This window comes from Corvus cornix, chromosome 11, assembly GCF_000738735.6.
Source record: "Corvus cornix cornix isolate S_Up_H32 chromosome 11, ASM73873v5, whole genome shotgun sequence".
NCBI lineage: Eukaryota > Metazoa > Chordata > Aves > Passeriformes > Corvidae > Corvus > Corvus cornix.
The window spans coordinates 19,156,978-19,174,862 of NC_046341.1; the positions used below are offsets into that span (position 1 = coordinate 19,156,978).

Here is a 17,885-nt window from a genome sequence, read left to right on the forward strand (position 1 = left end):
AGTGCATTATTTAATCTTATTTATTTACTAAGTGAAAAATGTACATTTTAAAGTAAAAATGTAATGTCCCAGTAACCACCCTTCGGAAAGATTTTCTTGTGCCATGTGAATTGCATGGTAAAGCATTCGCCGACGCATTTGGATCCTGAAATTTCATCCTTGAGCGGGGTTTGGCCTGGGTGACCTCCAGCGGCCCCTTCCAGCCCCAGCCACCCGGTGATTCTGTGCCTTGTGCGTTCAGAAGGGCAGGGACGAGAAGCCCCCTGGCTCCCTGGTGTCCGTCCAGCAGCACAGGGCGAAGGTGGCAGCCCAGCTCCATTGCCCCGGGGCTGGGGGCGGGCGCTGGGGCCGCCCCCCACAGCTGGGGATGCTGAAACTTTTTTTCACGTTTCCGCAGTGTCACGATTTCCGCTTCCCTCCTTCAGAGAGGGAAAAAAAAAAAAAAAAATATTCCACGGCCAACCCCCCACCCCGAGCTTGAGCCCGCGCCCAGCCCGAGCCCGGCTCGAGGCCAGCCCGAGCCCAGCCCGAGCCCAGCCCCAGCCCAGCCCCAGCTCAGCCTGAGCCCACCCCGCGCCCGCCCCCGCCCGCCGCCGCAGCCATGGAGGACCCCGAGCCCGCGGGGGCCGCAGCACCGCCCGGGCTGAGCTCGCTGCTCCCCCCCCGGGAGTTCTTGCGCTCCCGCAAGGGGCAGCTGCTGCTCGCGGAGTCGGTAAGGACGGGACACCGGGGCCGGGGGGCTGCGGGAGCCATCCCTGGAGCAGCCGGGACCCGAGCGGGCTCCGCCGGACCGACCTGCCCCGGGCCGCTCAGCTGTGCGGCTGAGGGGAGAGGGGGACACCAACTGAGGGGAAAACAACTGAGGGGAGAGGCGGGACAACGACTGAGGGGAAAACTGGGGGAAAACAGCCGAGGGGAGAGGCGGGACAACGACTGAGGGGAAAACTGGGGAACGGCAACCGAAGGGGAAACTGGGGGAAAACAGCCGAGGGGAGACGGCGGAACAATAACGGAGGGAGAAACTGGGGGACAGCAACCGAGGGGAAAACTGGGAGGAAACAGCAGAGCGGAGACGGGGGACAACAACCGAGGGAAAAATGGGGAAACAGCCGTACCGGAGTGGGGGAACTGCAGGGCTGAGAGCGTAATTCAGGCAGAGCACGTTAGAAACCAAAACTTGTCGCGTTATACTTCCACTGCCTTAAGTGTGTTTCGCTGTCGGAGACCCCTTCTCAGCAAAAAGGCGCTTGGATTTCGTTTTAAGCTATCTGCAGTATGAATCCAGTAACCACCACGGCTGCGGTTTGCATTATCGCGTGGTGCCGGGTTAGGAGGCAGCCTGTCCTGAGTGTGTCAGGAAAGACTTTACTCATGAATTTATGATGTGTGGCGTCGGGCTTTGTGTGCATCACGGTCACTCAGCTGCTGTCCCGAGCCCTCCAAAGCTGTGTTTGTCCCTGACCCTCAAAGGGATGGGCTTGCTCGCTGCTCTGGAGCCTTTGGGCTGGAGAGCTGCCCAGAGGCAAAGGCCCTGGGGTACTGTGACAGCGGCTGGACACCAGCCCAGGTGGGCACAAGGCCTTGGGCACCTGGCCTGGATCAGCAATAGTGTGGCAGCAGGACCAGGGCAGTGACTGTGGTGTGGGACTTTCTGGAATTTTACGTGTAAAGGCTTAAAACCTGACAGCTGAAACAGTACCCACCTGATAAGGAAGATCACTCACCCCATGGGGAGTGGGTATTTCACACCAAAATTTAGCTTCTGAACAGGAAGCTTATTGATTGAAATTAGAGGTTCAACATCATTTTTGCTAGAAATAATGATAAATTCAAACACTATGTTTGCTGGAGTTTTAGCTGGAGTTTTGGCAGCAGATAGTCAAATATCAGGACAGCCCAAACTAGCAGTCAAGTCCATGGAGCACTGTTCAGATGTGCAAGGTGTCTCTGGCTATCCACTGTGCTAGCTCAGGGAAGGTAACAAGGATATTCCAGCAAAAGAAAGGTAAGGAGCAGGTAGAAGGAGGCAGAATTGTCTGTGGTCAGCTGGTGGGGACCAGCTCAAGAGTTTGTGAGGCTGCAGGCACTGCCCTGTGGCAGAGAGACAGGGAACAGCCAGATGTGAGGCTGGCTTTGAGAGGAAAAGCATTCACTCAGGGGGTCAGGATGACTTCTGTGGTGGGGAAAGCCTTGGGCTGAGTAGCAGCAGGCCACAGGCTTTATCATCTTCACCAAAAAGATTCCAGCTACCCCATCCCTCCTCCAGGTACCCCCATCACTCACACAGCATCTGTAGTTTACGAAACCACACATGTAGAAAATACCAAGCCCAGCTAACCTGGCTGCATTGGCACGTATTTTTGTTACATACTATGTCACACACTGGAATTTCCTTTACAAGCTTACAGCCACTAAATGATGGCTTTCAGACAGCCTGGCTTTTTAACATCTCAGAATGATGACATATTGGAGGAATACTGTTCTGGTCATGGGATCAGACTCACCCTTTTGTTGTCATAGAGAAGTACTGATGATGCCTCCTTGGAGTAATAAAATCTGCTCTGTCTTCACAAAACAGGGTTTTATCCTTTGTAAGGCCACTTGGGGCTTCCCAAGGGTTTGGCTGGCTGCAAGCAGCTCTAAAATCCCATCTGCCGAGAGCTTTCCTTGTGCTCCTTGCAGGCCAAGCCCACGTGCTCAGGACGTGGTTTCGTGGCAGACAAGAGGCAGCAGTAGTTTCTCTCCAGTTGTCTCAGCTTTGCCAGAAGAAACCCTTGAAGACAACACAGGCCCCAGAGTAAATGCAGCCTGTACACAGTTAGAGAAATGCAGTGCCAAATAATTGAAGATGAGTCCAAGTTAAATCTATCATGGTTTAAATCTGTGTTTCATCTTTAGCTTTGTATTTCTTGTCTTGAATGTTTAATTTTTCCTCTGACACGGTGCTAATGTGGGGTGGGGCTGGGTTCTGCATAAATGTATGTAAATAATATTCATGGTTACACATTTTGAACAGTGCCTTTTGTTCAGAAGCAAAGTGGGGTCCTCATTACTGTTACAAATGTCACATTATTCAGCAGCTTGGCAATTCCCCAGAAATGCATTTTATTTCTCCAGCTCTCAGCCATTTTTGAAAATAACATTTCCACACATTTCTACATGGAGGATGAATCTTTAGGATGTTCAGGTGCAATGTGCTCTGGTGCAGCACCCATGTATCCTGGTGCTTCCCCTAGAGCAAGTCAAGCTGGTGATGGAGCTGATTACTGCTAGAGGCTTAATTATAATCTCAAATTTTATTCAGATAAGGAAGTTAACCTCCCCCCATCCCCTGCTCCTTTTACTTTTGATCTCCACAAAATCACAGAATGGTTGGGGTTGGAAGGGACCTCTGGAGAACATCCAGTCCACCCCACCACTAACCTGCCTGATTAATTTTTTATTCCACGTGGAATAGCTGTAGAGCCAGAAAGAAGCAGTAGCATCAAATACATTTATAAGCGTCACTGTCTCTCCTAATCCTGTTTACTCTCACTGCCTTACTCCCTCCATTTTCTAATCAGCATTTTTAATCTTACAGGTTAATCGTTTTTCCTTTCTGTTCTCCCCCCCATGCCATGATTTCTTCCACATATTTTAACACTCTTGTTAAGATACTCATTTTTCCTAAATACTCCAGTTGCTGTGTTGAAGGTCATCATCTCATCCATGCTGTTTTCCACCCTTAAGAGATGCAGTTTTCATTTCCCTGTGTTCTGTGTTGGAACCATTTGACAGCCACTCTCACACTGCCACCAGGAGCTTGTCCAGACAAGATCCCCAGTTGTGGATTCTGCTGCTCACCCGGCTGTTCCAGTCGAGCTTTTGTGGCTGCTTTAACTGGCATCTCCTCAATCTCCTGAAGCCAGCATGCAGTGGTGCTACATTTTATTTCTTTTTCATAAAGACGCAGTATAAATATTTACAATTGTGTCAGTTTTGTGGTGATGTAAAAGGATGTAGAAATCATTGTGCCAGTTTCGCTCCTCTTTTCCCGTCTTTCTCCTGTCTTTTCAGTCTTCTCTGAACTGACCTTCACAACTGAAACTTCAGCTGCTCGGTGTAAAGTCTCCTTTGAAGAAGCCCCCTGTGCCTTTCTCAGGGTCTGTAGCCCGAAGGCCTCTCCTGCAGCCAGTTCTGGAGGAACCAGGAATTTCACCTCCACGACAAGTGCAACAGAGAAGTAGTAACTGAATAGCAGAGAGCACTGAGTGATGCACTTTGTCTGTTTGACAAAAATACGAGACCCACATGCACTCTTGTCCAAAAGATACCACTGCTACCCACTTGTAAAACCTTAGGCAGACCTGTTCTTTCCTGTGGAGGGAGGTGAGGGCAGGAGATGAGGAGCAGGAGATGAGCTGGTGCAGTGCTGCCAGCAGCTTCCCAACATTCCCATATTCCCAGCGGATTCCGGTGGGTCTGTTCTCCCTGCTCGGAGGAGACAAACACCTCTGGAGCTGCCATGACCTCAGCACTGCTCAGGCCTCCCTCCCTTCAGGGACACTGTGCTCTCTCACCACTGTCATGATTATGTTTTAGGCCTTGAACTGCAAGCCTGTTGTACAATAAAGTATAACTTTGTAATGCCTGGCCAGTTTAAGAAGCTCAGCAACAGAATATTAAGTAATAATTACGTGGGTCTAAATGGGAAAGTTACTTTTGGAAACACAATACCAAAGAAGGCTTTTTGTGTGAATGGGAGTGTACATAAAAGGTGCTCAGTGAATAGTCAGGCTGCTTTTCTGCCAGGATTTTTTATACCCTTATGATTGCCAAGCTGTGAAAGGTTCCTGTCCTGCTCTTTGCTGCATTAGAGCTTCCTGCATGCAGATATTCCTTCTCAGTGAAGCTGGCAGCGGTCACACTAACCTTTCATCAGCAGCTCAGGAAGGGCTCAGACTCAGCTGCTCTCAATGCTGAGGGTGTAATCCCAAGTGAGGGGAAGAGAAAAACCCTGTGTAAATACAAATTGACAAAACTGATACGACACTGGTACTTTTTTTTCTCCCAGAAGCAGCAGTGCTTTCTGAAAGTGCTAGAAGAGAACTTGCAACTGCATGGAGCCTCACAAACTTCCTCTCTAGCTGCCTTTTTTTTTTTAGCATAGCTACAGAGCTGTTAGAAAAACAACAAGGTCCCATAGTTTGACCTTTCTCTGAAGTGACCTTGAAACACACAGCTCCAGGAACAGAGGTGCAGAACAAGTACGATGTGCAGTGGAACACTGCCAGTCCTTGGAGGGGTCAGGGTATATTCTGAAGGGTGCTTTTGAGTTTTTAGAGCAACTTTCAGTTTGCGAGGTGTTTGTCGCAAAGACTTGAATCCTGGAAAAGTACGTAGGTAGGTGTCATTATTTCTGGGTACAGACTGGCACTGCAGTGTTTGTATTGTGGGAGGAGAGGTGTATTTTTAAAATTTTGAGATAACATCAAATGCTCAAGATAGTGGCAGTGCAGTTTAGTGGTCAGAAAAGGACCTACTCACTTTTACAATTCAGAAAAGACAGTTATAGGTAATATCCACTATTGCTCAAGGAGTCCGTGCATTCCACCTGCCAGAAGAGGAAATGAGCTGTACAAAAGGAGAAATGAGAAACATCATCAAAATCCTACCATTTGTGGGCTCTTGTATTACACAGAGCTGTTCCCGAGCTACCAAGGAGGTTTGGCATTAAAATCCATGTCAGGGCTGCAATGGGAGATGGAAAAGAAGAAAACCAAAGAACAGGGTGCAGTGCCAAGGTGCAGTGCCATGGTCATCATCGGACAGAGCCCTCGGGCACTTCCTTCCTGTTGTTCCTCTGGCTCTTTCCAGGGTCTGCCTCCCTCCCCTTCCTGGACCTTCCAGCCTTCCCCCAGTGAAAGCATCCAAAAATACCATCTTTCAAACCTTCATTCTCAAAATCTGGTCCCTTTTTTGTATAGGTGTATATTTCACATAAAATCTTCCTTGGGCCTTCTCAGTCTCAGAGTGCCTCCAGAATGAGGAAGGATGTTGAACTGGAGAGCAGTTACCACACTTCAGGTTCTTTCCCCTTTACTGATACCATCAATAATCTACTGAAACCAAGTGGCTTCTTGTGAATCAAAAGGTGCCTTTGTTTTCAGTGTGCCTTGAGGTGCAGTTCTCCTCGCAGTGGGATGCTGACAAGTGGAGAGCAGGACAGGCTGGGCTCAATCCCACCACTGAGGGTGAGGAAGGTGGGAATACAGTGACTGTCCTTCAGGGCTGAGGAACAGGCAGCAGGAGACTGCTGTCATCTACCAGTGATGCAGGGCTTGATTTGAGCAAGTAGCTGGCCTGGTGACCAGATTTTAAAATAACTGATATTTCCCCAGCTTCTCTGGGTCAGACCCAGTCAGAAAGTTGAAATGCTCAGACTGGTCTTTCTGTCTCTTCAGCAGCTTACCTGGCACGGAAGCAGGGATCCCCTGGCACATCAGCACCTGGGATCAGGGGCTTCTTGGTGTGTTCCTGCCACGGAACAGCTCCTGTTTCACCCTGAGCTTGGCTCATGTCTGAACCTCACACCTGCCCAGGGCTGAGGGGAGACAGCAGGAGCCTTCCCTGGCACAAATTGCCATAAAGCTGATAATAACAGACCACAAAGGCTCTTCCTTTCACTTCACGCTTCTGACAGGAAAGCTTTTTTCTCAGTGCAAATGCAGTCAGAGCACAGGAGTTACTGACTCAAACAGAATCGAGATGAAAGGGATCTCTGCTGTGCAGTGTCACCTTACATATCTGAAATTTGCCTCTCTACCTCCCCTTGCTGCTCCAGTAGGACATATTATTTAACACTGCATTTAATCCTTTCCTAAGAGATCACCAGGTGTAGTTCAGGTCTAATGATCTGCCATAGGAAGGGTTGTGGTCGGTGGGACCAGCCCTGAACCCATCTCCCTGCTGCTGGTCATCCCTGCAGCTCAGCTGTCACATACCTGCCTTTAGCCACAAAAGGGAAGATATTTTTGCAACACCAGAGCAAGAAAAAATTGTCGTGTATAGATGGTGATTTCTTTTTAATCCAAGAGAACATCAAACTGTGTCTAAATTATGTTCCAGAAATGCAAGTGAAGCAGATTCACAAAGCAAGTCCAGTCTTTGTTCTTTGGGGTGGAAAGGGAATAGGTGCTGTGATAGGAAGAAGGAAGTTCTCTCTCCTCTTAGGAGTTGTCAAGCTCTGATAAATCCCCTTCCCTTCAAAGAGTTATCACTTTCAGCTCACAGAAAGAAACTACCATGCTAAGGATGAGACACACGGAATGAGCCCCCTCTGCTTTATGAAAATGAGAAAAACCTGCAGAGAGGCTCTGTGAGCAATAAACAAATTAAAATGGGGTAAACGCCAACAAATGGGGCAGGTATTACCAGCTACCAGGCCCATGCAGAAGTGAGGTCTATATGCTATCCCAGCTCAGTTTCTTAGAACCCAGTGAAACAAGAACAATGCAAAGATGTTTTAAGATAAATATAGTCTCTTACTAAAAATGTCACATCCTCTCTAGTCTCGGCAGCCAGTCCTAATGGATGAAAACAATGTACTCCAGTTGTTAGCATCCTGGTCAGGCACTGACTGCTTTCCCCAAAGCAGGCTGAGTATAAAGGCTTGTTAATTAATTACACCAAAAAATTATTTCAGTGGGATTGAACTGCTTAGTTGCCCCCTAAACATAAAAGGGTTTTTTGATACATGTATTTGAGGGTTGACTGACCTCTCATAGGAGTAATTACTAATAACTATAGGAGCCTTATCATTCAAGTGTAATGGTGATCTTTTCCGAGGTACAGGTGGTCCCCAGGAACCCATGGTAGCAGCAAAGAAAGAAATCCATAGAGCTGAAATTTAACAAGGCAAATGCATTGATTACCTTTGCAGGAAGCTACATGTGCCTTCAGATGTGCCATCTGGGGGGAAAGAATACATTTATTTTCAGTGCTGTGTGAGTGGGAATGTCAGTGTCCCAATGTGCAATTAGAAGTTGAAAACATCCTTGTAATCTAATGCTCAGTCCCCCCTGCTGTGCTGGCCAAAAGCATCCCTGAGCTTTGGGAAGGCAGAGATTTGTCTCCAGGAGGACGGGCTGGACAGAGCAGCCCAGGTGTGAACTGGCACATAATAATGTGTAATTCAGCATTCTGGCTACTTTTGTTACGTCAAGCTAATTTGATTGAAACAGCAAGCAGTTCCTATGCAAGGCAGTAGAACACAGGACTGGAGCCTCTTTGTGGGGGTGACCAACCCCAGTACAGCAATTGAAAATGGTGTTGAGCTTCTCCATGGTTCCCTCCCCTTCCACTTTTACAAACACAGCAGCTGAAGGCCCAGGAGTGTAGGACAGCAGTCTGGTACTGTCTGGTTTAGCTAAAAATGCATTTTCTTCAGTAGTTTTTCCATTGTGAAACTTTGTATTTTGAGCCATAGGTATATTCTAAAGGTGTTTCAATTGAGTGGGAAAACAAATGCCATTTTTATTATTTTACTAGAGTTAGGAAACATCACAGAGATAAATCAATGGGAGTTATCAGTCCTGTTACTCTCTAAGACAGCTGCCATGCTGGAAAACTGGAACCAGAGACTTCCAGAAATCACAGAACAATTAATTCTTGGCCCTTTTCTATCCATCACCAGCAGACTTTATTCTTTCAACTCCAAGATTATAAATGCTGAGTTGCTTCAGGCTGTCTGAGCACTGATTTGGGTTTCAAATGAGAGCTGTCACGGCTGAAAGCTTAGAGCTCTGCTTGCTTGGCAACACCCCACTCTATTTTCAGAATGATTTTGTCAGAGCTGTTTACAATCCAGAGCAAATTACTGACTCCAAGAGGTGCAAATCCACCCAGCGCTCTGGAAAAGCGATTCACACACATGGAAGTAAACACCATTACTTCAGATTTATTCCATGCTGAACAAGAAAAATCATTTGGCCCAATGAAAAATAAAGCAGGAAGCAAACTATGCCATCAGCAGCAGCACTGACAGAAATACACAGGGAAAATAACACTTCAAAGCTGCTCGGCTGCCTGCGGCTCTGCTATTCCATGCGAATAACTACGAGTTTTCCCTTTACTTTAGGTGCTGTCATTTATCATCTTTATCTGCTATATTGCATCTGTAGCAGCTTCTTTCATGATGGCACCACTCCTAGAGTTTCTGCTGGCACTGTTTCTCTTTTTTGCCTACGCCTCCAAGCTTAATGAGAAGTTTAAAGGAGCCCACTGGCCTTTGGCGGTAAGTGAGATGTGCAACAGAAACCCCCAGGTTTAATTGTGCACTGTGAGGGGAGTGAAAGGGGCTGGGCAGGAGTTCAGGGTGACTGTAACAACTTTACTGCCCTATGAGAAACTTATCCATGCTGCCTCTGGTTCAGAAGGTCCCAGATCACTCTAAGCTATGCTCTGCTCTACACTGCAGCTTTTTGGGCGCTGACACAAAGCGTGGCTTTATCAAACCACTGAAATTATGCCCAATTCCAGGCAAATAGCTTAGGGCCAGCACCAGCCCAAGTCAGTCTGACTGCTGGGGGCTCCTTATTGGCACCCTTACAAAGGGGGGAATGTGTGTTGTTGATAATGGACAGACTTTATTAGGCTGTGATTGAATTCTCAGGTGGAGCTACACTCACAAACAAACTGAGCTGCTCTGAGAAGGGGCAGCTCTGGCCAGTTCATGCCCACACAGGAGCCCAGTGGCTGCTGAGGCAGTGCTGGGGCTGCAGGAGAGCCCTGGCCACTGGATGTCCCTGCAGCCTCAAATATCACTGCAAAAGGAGCAGCTGCCGTGCAGTACAAACACTTCAAAAAACCCCACTGATCTTATCAATCTGGATTCTCTTTTGGTACCATCAATAGTTCATTGCAGTGAGGTTTGAATTAGGGTTCTCAGTGTATAAAAATAACTTTAGCAAGGCCACTGGTGGATAAAACAGTATCAGTGACTTTGGCTACAACTGTGCACAGTTTTCAGCTGGTAATCTCAGTTCCATCATTTTCCCATTTTCTACATGCATCTGGTTCCAGAACTAAGACAAAAAAGGCATGTGCGTGTTTATTATGGCCATTACCATAACACACTGCAGGCACAGAATGTAGATAAGTGACCTTGTCCTGACTTCAGAGGAGTCAAGTTTCTTGTAGGATTTGTGCTTTGAGACAGGATCTTACTCCTCCATCTGTTCTGGAAAGGCAGAAGAGCTAATTGTGAACAGAGCTGAGGGTACCATTATTGCAGCCCCTGTGATTGGCACATGCCCTGGGAACCACAGCTCTGTGTTTAAAACTCACTGCAGAGACAGCCCTGCTGGTGTGACCGGGCACAGCTCAGCAGGACTGTGCCAGGGATCACACCAGGCACGTGCTCCTGGGGCGGGCTGGTGGAGCTGCCGGTGGACATAGGAAGTATAAATCATGCAACACTAAACCAAGTGTTTGGTTCCTGAATGAGGAGTTCCACAGACAGGTCTCCGTGGAGATCATCACGCAGACCTGCATCCACAGAGAGACAGGCACCCCGTTCCCACGGGAGCTGGGACCTCCTGAGCCTTTGGTGCCCCAGGAGTTCTGCTTCAACACGAGGGTTTTGAGGCATTTTAAATGATTTTTCCATTAAAGCCCTAGCTGTGCTCCAAGGCACAGCTCCAGCACAGCCCCTCCCAGCCTGAAGGAAGGTCTGCCTGACACAGGCAGGGTAGAAGCAGGATTTATTCCAGCATCTTTAAGAGCAGAAGTTTATGCCAAGGTTCAGGTCTTCTCTCACTTAGAAATATTTCCCAGATGAGCAATTCCTCCTCTAAAGCAAACCAGGCTGTGGTCACATGCCAGCAAGGCCACTGATGCAACAACAGAGGGGTTGAGTGTTTGTTTCCAAAATGGTTTTTAGAGGAAATCCTTGACCAATCTGAGAATGCTCCATTGCTTCTTTCACAGGATTTCTTGCGCTGCGTCACCGCTGCCATTATTTACTTTGCCATTTCAATTGCTGCTGTCTCAAAGTACAGTGATGGAGCATCCAAAGCAGCAGGGGTGAGTAAGCATGAGCTTTCCACCTAAGTGTTGCGGTGAACTGAGTATGCATGTACTTAAGAAACAGTTCAAATATGACCCCACTGCAAGTAACAGAAGCTTCTTCAATTAACTGAGAATTAATTTGCTTAAAGCAAAGAAGAAATGGTCAGGTTTTCAGAAAAACATGTTTTGAACCAATGAGTAGTTTTTTCACCCTAACAGTGCTGCTCAGTGTTAACTGTACCCTTAGGGAAGGCACCTATTCTGCTTTTTAATTTTACCAGCTGTACAGGGAAGATAAACTGTTCCTGCAAAGAGTATCAAGGTCCTTGAATGGAGGGAATAATAATAATAATAATAATAATAATAATAATAATAATAATAATAAAAGAAACCAAACCCGTAACTGCTAAGGCCAGTCTAAATTATGTAATTTCAACCTCCTGCCTCTCCTGCTCAGTTTTACTTGGATGAGTGGAAACAAGAGCAGTGTCATTTTACCCTCCAGTACAAGGACTGGCCAGGAGAGAGCCTTCACTGTCAGCATTTTGTGGTCAGAAATACGATACAGCCCTTGCATCTGCAACTTGACTCTAAGCATCAATAATGTATGCAACATAAATAAATAACATAATAAAAACATAAAATATAAAACATAAAAACATAAATAAAATTTGCATAACAATTTTTTAAGCTTGGGAAGAACAATGCCCAGTGGTGTTGGCCAGCAGCCCTTCCCAAACCACCCCACAATACAAACCCAAACCTTGTGTTAATGTTTGTCCCTGCAGGGAGACCCAGAGCAATGGAGCGTGTTCAGCCCGGGCTCCCAGACCAGCGCCCCGCCTGTGCCTGGCACAATTCTGCTGCTCTGACACTGGAGAGGGGACTCCAGAATCATTTTAATCTCAGTCTGGTTTGCTCAGCAATAGACACATCTCCTTGCAAACAAGTGGAAAATCATTTCCAGAGAAATGGAGGTGATTTCTTGGTGGCAGAGGTGCAGGAGGTGCTCTCCTGTAGCTCCCAGCAGTGCTGATGCCCAGAACGTGCCCAGAGCCTGAGAGGGCTGCAGCCTGGGGGAGGGATAAGGACACACCTGGTCACTTCTCAGGCTCCCAAATCAGCTGTAATTCAGTTGATGCCCATGTGTCACAAACCATTTCCCTTCCCTGCCTTTTTGGAAAGGCACCGGCCAAAAAAACCACAGAGTTTTTCTTGTGTCGGTTTGGCTCATTTTGGTTTGTCCCTGACAAACGTTGAGCTGTTGTTAAGGAGAGCATTCTTTTGCCCTTTCAGGTGTTTGGGTTTGCAGCCACCATCGTGTTTGCCATTGATTTCTACATAACCTTCAATGACCTGGTCACTTTCCTCAAGCAAGGCAGCTCTGATTCCCCTGAGGGGCGCAAGACAGAAGGTGGGTAAAATTCCCTGCTCTGTTACACGAGCTGCAATGTGAGAGTTCCCTCTCCATTTCGCCCTTTGCAGGGAGCAAGAGCTCTTGCTCAGCAAGAGCAGTTTCTGTTCTTGGCCACCTTGGGTTTGTGTACCACAGCTCTGCTCGGTTAGGAAGCTGCAAATGGAATTCCAGTGATTTATAAAGATAACCTGAAAGCCAGGAATGTGAAGTTTCTCAGAGTTTCACAACCTCTAACTTTGAAAGATCCCAAATCCAATTATAGAAATTGCCATGCAGCACAGATTTTCTTTCCCCATTAAAATATCTTACTGTAGAAACAAGCAAATATCTACCTTTTATTTCTTGGTAACTTGCTATTAACATCCATTAATCCACAGCATTTTATGTCCAAGTAGTGCTCTTCTCTGATCATTTCCTTGTCATGATTGCCGCTTATGATCAGCTTTGACCATCTGTGGGCAATTGGCCTTGAAATCCAAGGGTCAAACATAAAATTTAACAAGATTGTTATCAATTTTTTTTCTATTACAGTCTACTCCAGATCAGACAGATCCACTTAAACAAAGATAAAAAGAGGGTCTTAGGTGTTCAAATCCAGTTCAAGTCAGGACAGGGGTAGCTGTTATGCAGTTTCCAGGAGCCCGTCATGTCCCTGTGACTCTTTATTGCACCCACGTGGATTAAAAAGGCTGCTCCACACTTAAAAACAAACAAAAAATATCCCAACCCCCCCCAGAAAATCCCATTTAAAACCCCCTCAAAACCAAACACACAAGATGTGTATAGAATCCTAGGAGGTGAACAGCAGCACTGAAAGTCTCTTCTGGGGATTTTAGTAGACTGTTAAGTGTTTTGCAAGCTTTAGGCTGAAAAGAGAGACAAAGGAACAAAAGGATCAAAGGAACAGGAAACAGACTGTAAAAGCTGAAATCTGAACTGCCCTCAGAAGATGATGAGGTGGCAAGGGTACAGAATTAGGATACAGATTAGATCTGATTGCCCTGGAGATGGAGACACAAATACATAAACTCACGTGCAGTCGCACAGCTTGGTGTTGGTGCCCATGCAAGGAGGGCTCAGCCCTGCAGCACAAACTTGTGTTCACACGGGGGCTCTCGAGTGCTGAGGCCAGAAGGATGGAGCTCTGTGGGCCTGCTGGGATTTCTCAGCAGCTCAGAGCTTCTGGCTCTCAGAGGGGTTGAGCTGCAGTGCCCAGAGCAGCACGGATGCCAGCAGGGCCTCCGAGCAGCATCTCCCAACTCCTTCAAACGACGTTTCAAGTCCCATCACCTCAGCAAGAACTCATTTCACAGAAGTGTTCATTCCCAAACCCGCTGTGTCCTTTGAAGCACACCCTGCCAGAGCAGCCTGTCTCTCCCAGCCTGAGCCACAGCTGGGGGGGATTTCCAGTTTGCATTTTCACTTTTGTTCCTTGTTTTACCCCTCAGATGAGGACTCTGGCTCTGACTCAGACTGAAGAACCAAACACCACCCAAGCGTGAAGGGAAGATGATCAAGCACTTTCCTCTTTGCTGAATGCACTGCCAATTGAAATATCCCCTCATTCCAGCCTCTTTCCACCCCACTGTTTATGGAATCACCAGAGCACAGACAGGGCAGTGATGTGGAAGAGGAGACTATTCCCAGTGCCGTTAAACACTCCTTCACAACTACAGATCCTACAGTAGTCCTGTCCAAACACAGCTCAGTTCTCTGTTGCCCCTCCCCACTCAGCACATCCATGTCCTGGGTAAATGGGAACAGCATTTTTAACATTTAGAGCTTTTAATGTGCTTTTGTAATTCCAAACCTTTAACACTTAGAGCTTTTATACTTCTTGACGTGCCAAAGAAGAGAGGTTTGGATGCCTCTATTTGTATTTTTCTTGATTAACTAACAATATTTCTTTATCTGAAGTCTGAATGCTCCCACGCACTGAAGGCCTGGATGACAGTTAACACCTTGGTGTCAATACCTTTGTATCTCCTGCCTGTCTGTGACAAGGAAAAGTGACAACTGGAAATCTGCAGCGAGAGCAAACCTCAAAGTACAATGGTGCTGCAGGACAGCTGGCTCATCAAACATTCAGTATCCCTTTTTTTAAGCTGCTTGGATGGAGTCACGTCCCATCTGCTGCAATTTCACCACAGGCTGTGATGGAACAGGTGAGGCAGCTCTGGGCAGCCCCTGTCCTGTTTTTGGGGAGGCCCCTGGAAGTGTTTGCACAGCCAGGGAAGGCAGGCTTGGCAAACACCTCCCAGCAGGACCTGCCTGGTGGAACCTGCAAGTATCTGTGTCCCAGGCACCACGGCCTGGTGTCCTGCTCTGTGCTGAGGCCACTGGTGCTGCCGTGACACCAGCACTGCACTTGTGCCACCGGCACTGTGCTGCCACACTGAGGGTGCCCAGGCCCCACTGTGAAAAGGCCAAGAAACCAACCCCAAACTACAGAATGTCTGCAACGAATTCATCTCCCCAGCCCCAGTGTCTGTGTGTGGCCTGGGTTGGTTTTTCCCCCTGGAAGGATGTGATTTATCTAGTGGTGGTGTATTCCAGGGGAAAAGCCACCTGGATTTACAAGCTGTTTTCACAGGTAGCACAACCTACCTTGAAATATTTGTGTCCATTTTTAAACACTTGGGAATGCTTGGGAAGACCATGGCGTCCTCCTTACTGATGGCATCAGACAGGTCTGTGGCAAAGAAACTCATATAGATTTTTTAAAAATTAATACAGTACCAGAACAGGTGTATTTAAAATGAGAGCAGATAGTGCTAACAGTAAGTGAAAAACAGGGATAAAACAATAAAGGCAGATTTCCTTTGGAATAAAATCAGCACCTGGGTTCCAGTTCCCTGTGGCAGCTGGCTGCTGACAGCAGGACAGGGAACCTGGCAGGGAGCAGGGAAGGTGCTGGTGAGGCTCAGAGCTGTCCAGCAGGCAGCTCCTACACATCTCCTGCTTCCTGACCACTGACAGCATAAATGCAAAACAAGTGGTTGCTTCTAAATGTGAAAAATAATCTTTGATTTATGAGAAAGATCTCCTTGGACCTTTTCCTGTACGAAATCCTGTGTTTCTTTCCCTTCTCTTGTCATATTTTACTGGCACACACTGTGATGTTCAGGGGACCCAGGCTCATTTTTATACTCGTTTTGTATTTCTCTTTTTTTTTAAAGTAAAAAATGTATTGCATGTCACAGCTGGATACATGGTTAATATTTAGAAACCATGCTGGATTAAACCTCTTTTAATAGGAGTGTTTGGTGTCTTTACTTATTTGGAGACCTGATTTTGCTGCTTTGCCTCTGCCCAGCACAAGGGCAGAGCGATTTAAGGAATCCTAAATCTGTTCTGGGGAGGGGGCACAGCTCAGAGCCAGCCCTGGGGTCCAGCCACAACACAAACCTCTTCCTTAGGGCATGAGATGAAGGAATTGAACCAAGAATTAGTTCTGAAATACTGAGTAGACATTGGGGGTTCAGTGCTCCCTCTTGGCAGCCAATAACCCTGTAAACAACAAAGTCCCCTTCGGGTTCACCCTTCACACACCCAGAATATACAGAGGTTGTCTGGTCATCTTTTCCACGCTGGACTAAAGTAAACAAAGGCAGCAAACAAAATGTTCATCTGTTGCTTCAGGACTGCTGTAGCAGCTTGCAGTGAGGTGCCTGCCCAGAGAATTTCCTTACTGGCCTTTAAGTACTTGGTGACTTCATTTATTTCAAAGCAGTTTGCTCCCAGGGTCAGGCACTTGTGTAAGATCCCAGCCTTTTATTTACAAAGATCTGTTTCGTGACTGAAATAAAACACAGTTCTGTATTTCAGGAATATCATTCCAGAAAATTAAATTTAAAATAATTATTGTAAAGCCAGTTTTGATTGGGGTGGAAGTGGCTGACTCAGTCTTCTGCCCATTCTCTGCCAACAAATACTGCACCAAGCTCAGGGTCTGGGGCACATGGAGGAAAAGTCAGCTTGGCTTTTTGGCTTTTTGTTTGTTTGCTTGGTTTTCCTCAACTGACAAGACCAGAAGGGTGCTGGGAGTGCTGGTTTCTCTGCAATTCAGGTTTCAGGAGGCAAACACAACACTGCACCTGCAGTGTGGAGCCCTTAGTTAAGTCCTGATTTCAGTGGCCTCGTCAGACACCTCCTTCCAATCACAATCACTCATGTCCCACAGAGGAGCTGCTTCCAAAGCCCCCAGAGCCCCATCCCTGCCCTCACTGCAGCTCCAGCACAGCCACTGCCACCTGGAGTTCCTGGGCCTGCCTGAGGAGTTTCCAACCCCAAGTTTGGACAGATCCTCATAGAAACAATGCCAGAAGTTCTGTGATCTCAACACTGACTCAAAGCCACTGACAGGAAGGGAAAGAGGCACCTCTGGTGAGTTCACACAGCTCTCACATGGCTGAAGGGCTCTCTCCCTCCTACCAAGGTTTTACATTTTTCTGGGGACTTGTTCAGATTTGTGCAGTGATTTTTGGACAGGAGAGGAATTCAAATACCTTTCCAAGGAATTCAAATACCTTTCCAAGCAGCTTTTTTAGATTCTGACTGAAGTAAGAGGCTCTGTTGTCCTTTGAGCACTCACTCTGTCCATTACTCCACCTAATTTTGCTTTTCACTTGATACTGTTCAAAGTTCCTCAAGTCTTAAATTTCCACCTGACAGAGTCACTTCCAGGATACCAAGGAAGAGCAGAGCATCTCAGCTGCTGTGATGGTGGAGAACAGCCTCGTTGCTGGAAGGCAGAACACAATTGGATGCTCTGCTCAGCAAGCACCTAGTTCCACTCATCATCCTTCTGCCAAGGATGTTCACTGGGCACATTCCTGATCAGAAATAATGTCAGTGCATGGCCTCACTCCAGATTTGCACCAGGACACAAACTGCCCTGGAAGAGCAAATGCCAGATGTGTCAGCACGTGCACAGCAGCTCCACCTGGCCATCCTTTAATCCTCTGAGAGAGGATATATCAAGGAAGCAGAAGAAATTTAGGTAAGCACTGAGAATGTGAATCCTGTTACAAGATGCTTGAGACAACTTTTTGTATGGAGTATTGGTTTAAAAGTCAGGAATAAATAAACAGGAATGCATTCAAAAATCCACACTGCCACACAGATCCCTCCTTTAGTGGAAGAATTCACAGCACTCATTGTTTTGTAAAACTTCCAGGTCAGAAAGGAAAACAATGCTACCCAGAAAATTTAAGTGTGGTTTTGTTTGGGGCTTTGGGGAGAAGGAGTTTGGGTGGGGGGTTTTTGGTTTGGGGTTGTTAGGGGTTTTTTTTGGTTGGTTGGTTGGAATTTTTGGGGGGTTTTGGGGGGTTTTTGGTTTGGGGTTGTTAGGGGTTTTTTTTGGTTGGTTGGTTGGAATTTTTGGGGGGTTTTGGGGTTTTTTTGTTGCTATTGCTTT

General features: G+C 47.0%; 1 protein-coding gene and 1 long non-coding RNA gene across 3 annotated transcripts; one reads left to right on the plus strand and one right to left on the minus strand.

The window, feature by feature from the left end:
- Positions 1-2: 2 nt before the first annotated feature.
- Positions 3-2,897, minus strand: LOC109144250. Of its 2 annotated transcripts, none has more exons than XR_005602847.1 (2): positions 2,505-2,897; positions 3-419 (listed from the first exon to the last, which is right to left on the minus strand). It is a non-coding gene; the product is annotated as an uncharacterized LOC109144250 (long non-coding RNA). The 2 variants fall into 2 exon arrangements; XR_002044890.3 differs by lacking the exon at positions 2,505-2,897 and adding an exon at positions 1,116-1,823.
- Positions 576-15,725, plus strand: CMTM3 (CKLF like MARVEL transmembrane domain containing 3). Its single transcript, XM_039558044.1, has 5 exons — positions 576-712; positions 9,119-9,274; positions 10,969-11,064; positions 12,346-12,463; positions 13,915-15,725. Exons 1-5 carry the CDS (start codon positions 602-604, stop codon positions 13,941-13,943), a joined length of 510 nt encoding a protein of 169 aa, XP_039413978.1. The 5' UTR covers positions 576-601; the 3' UTR covers positions 13,944-15,725.
- Positions 15,726-17,885: the final 2,160 nt, after the last annotated feature.

Coding starts and splice junctions, on each gene's coding strand:
- CMTM3 (XM_039558044.1), top strand. CDS start 602: ATGGAGGACCCCGAGCCCGCGGGGGCCGCAGCACCGCCCGGGCTGAGC. Junction 713..9,118: donor AGCTGCTGCTCGCGGAGTCG/GTAAGGACGGGA, acceptor CCTTTACTTTAG/GTGCTGTCATTTATCATCTT. Junction 11,065..12,345: donor GAGCATCCAAAGCAGCAGGG/GTGAGTAAGCAT, acceptor TTGCCCTTTCAG/GTGTTTGGGTTTGCAGCCAC.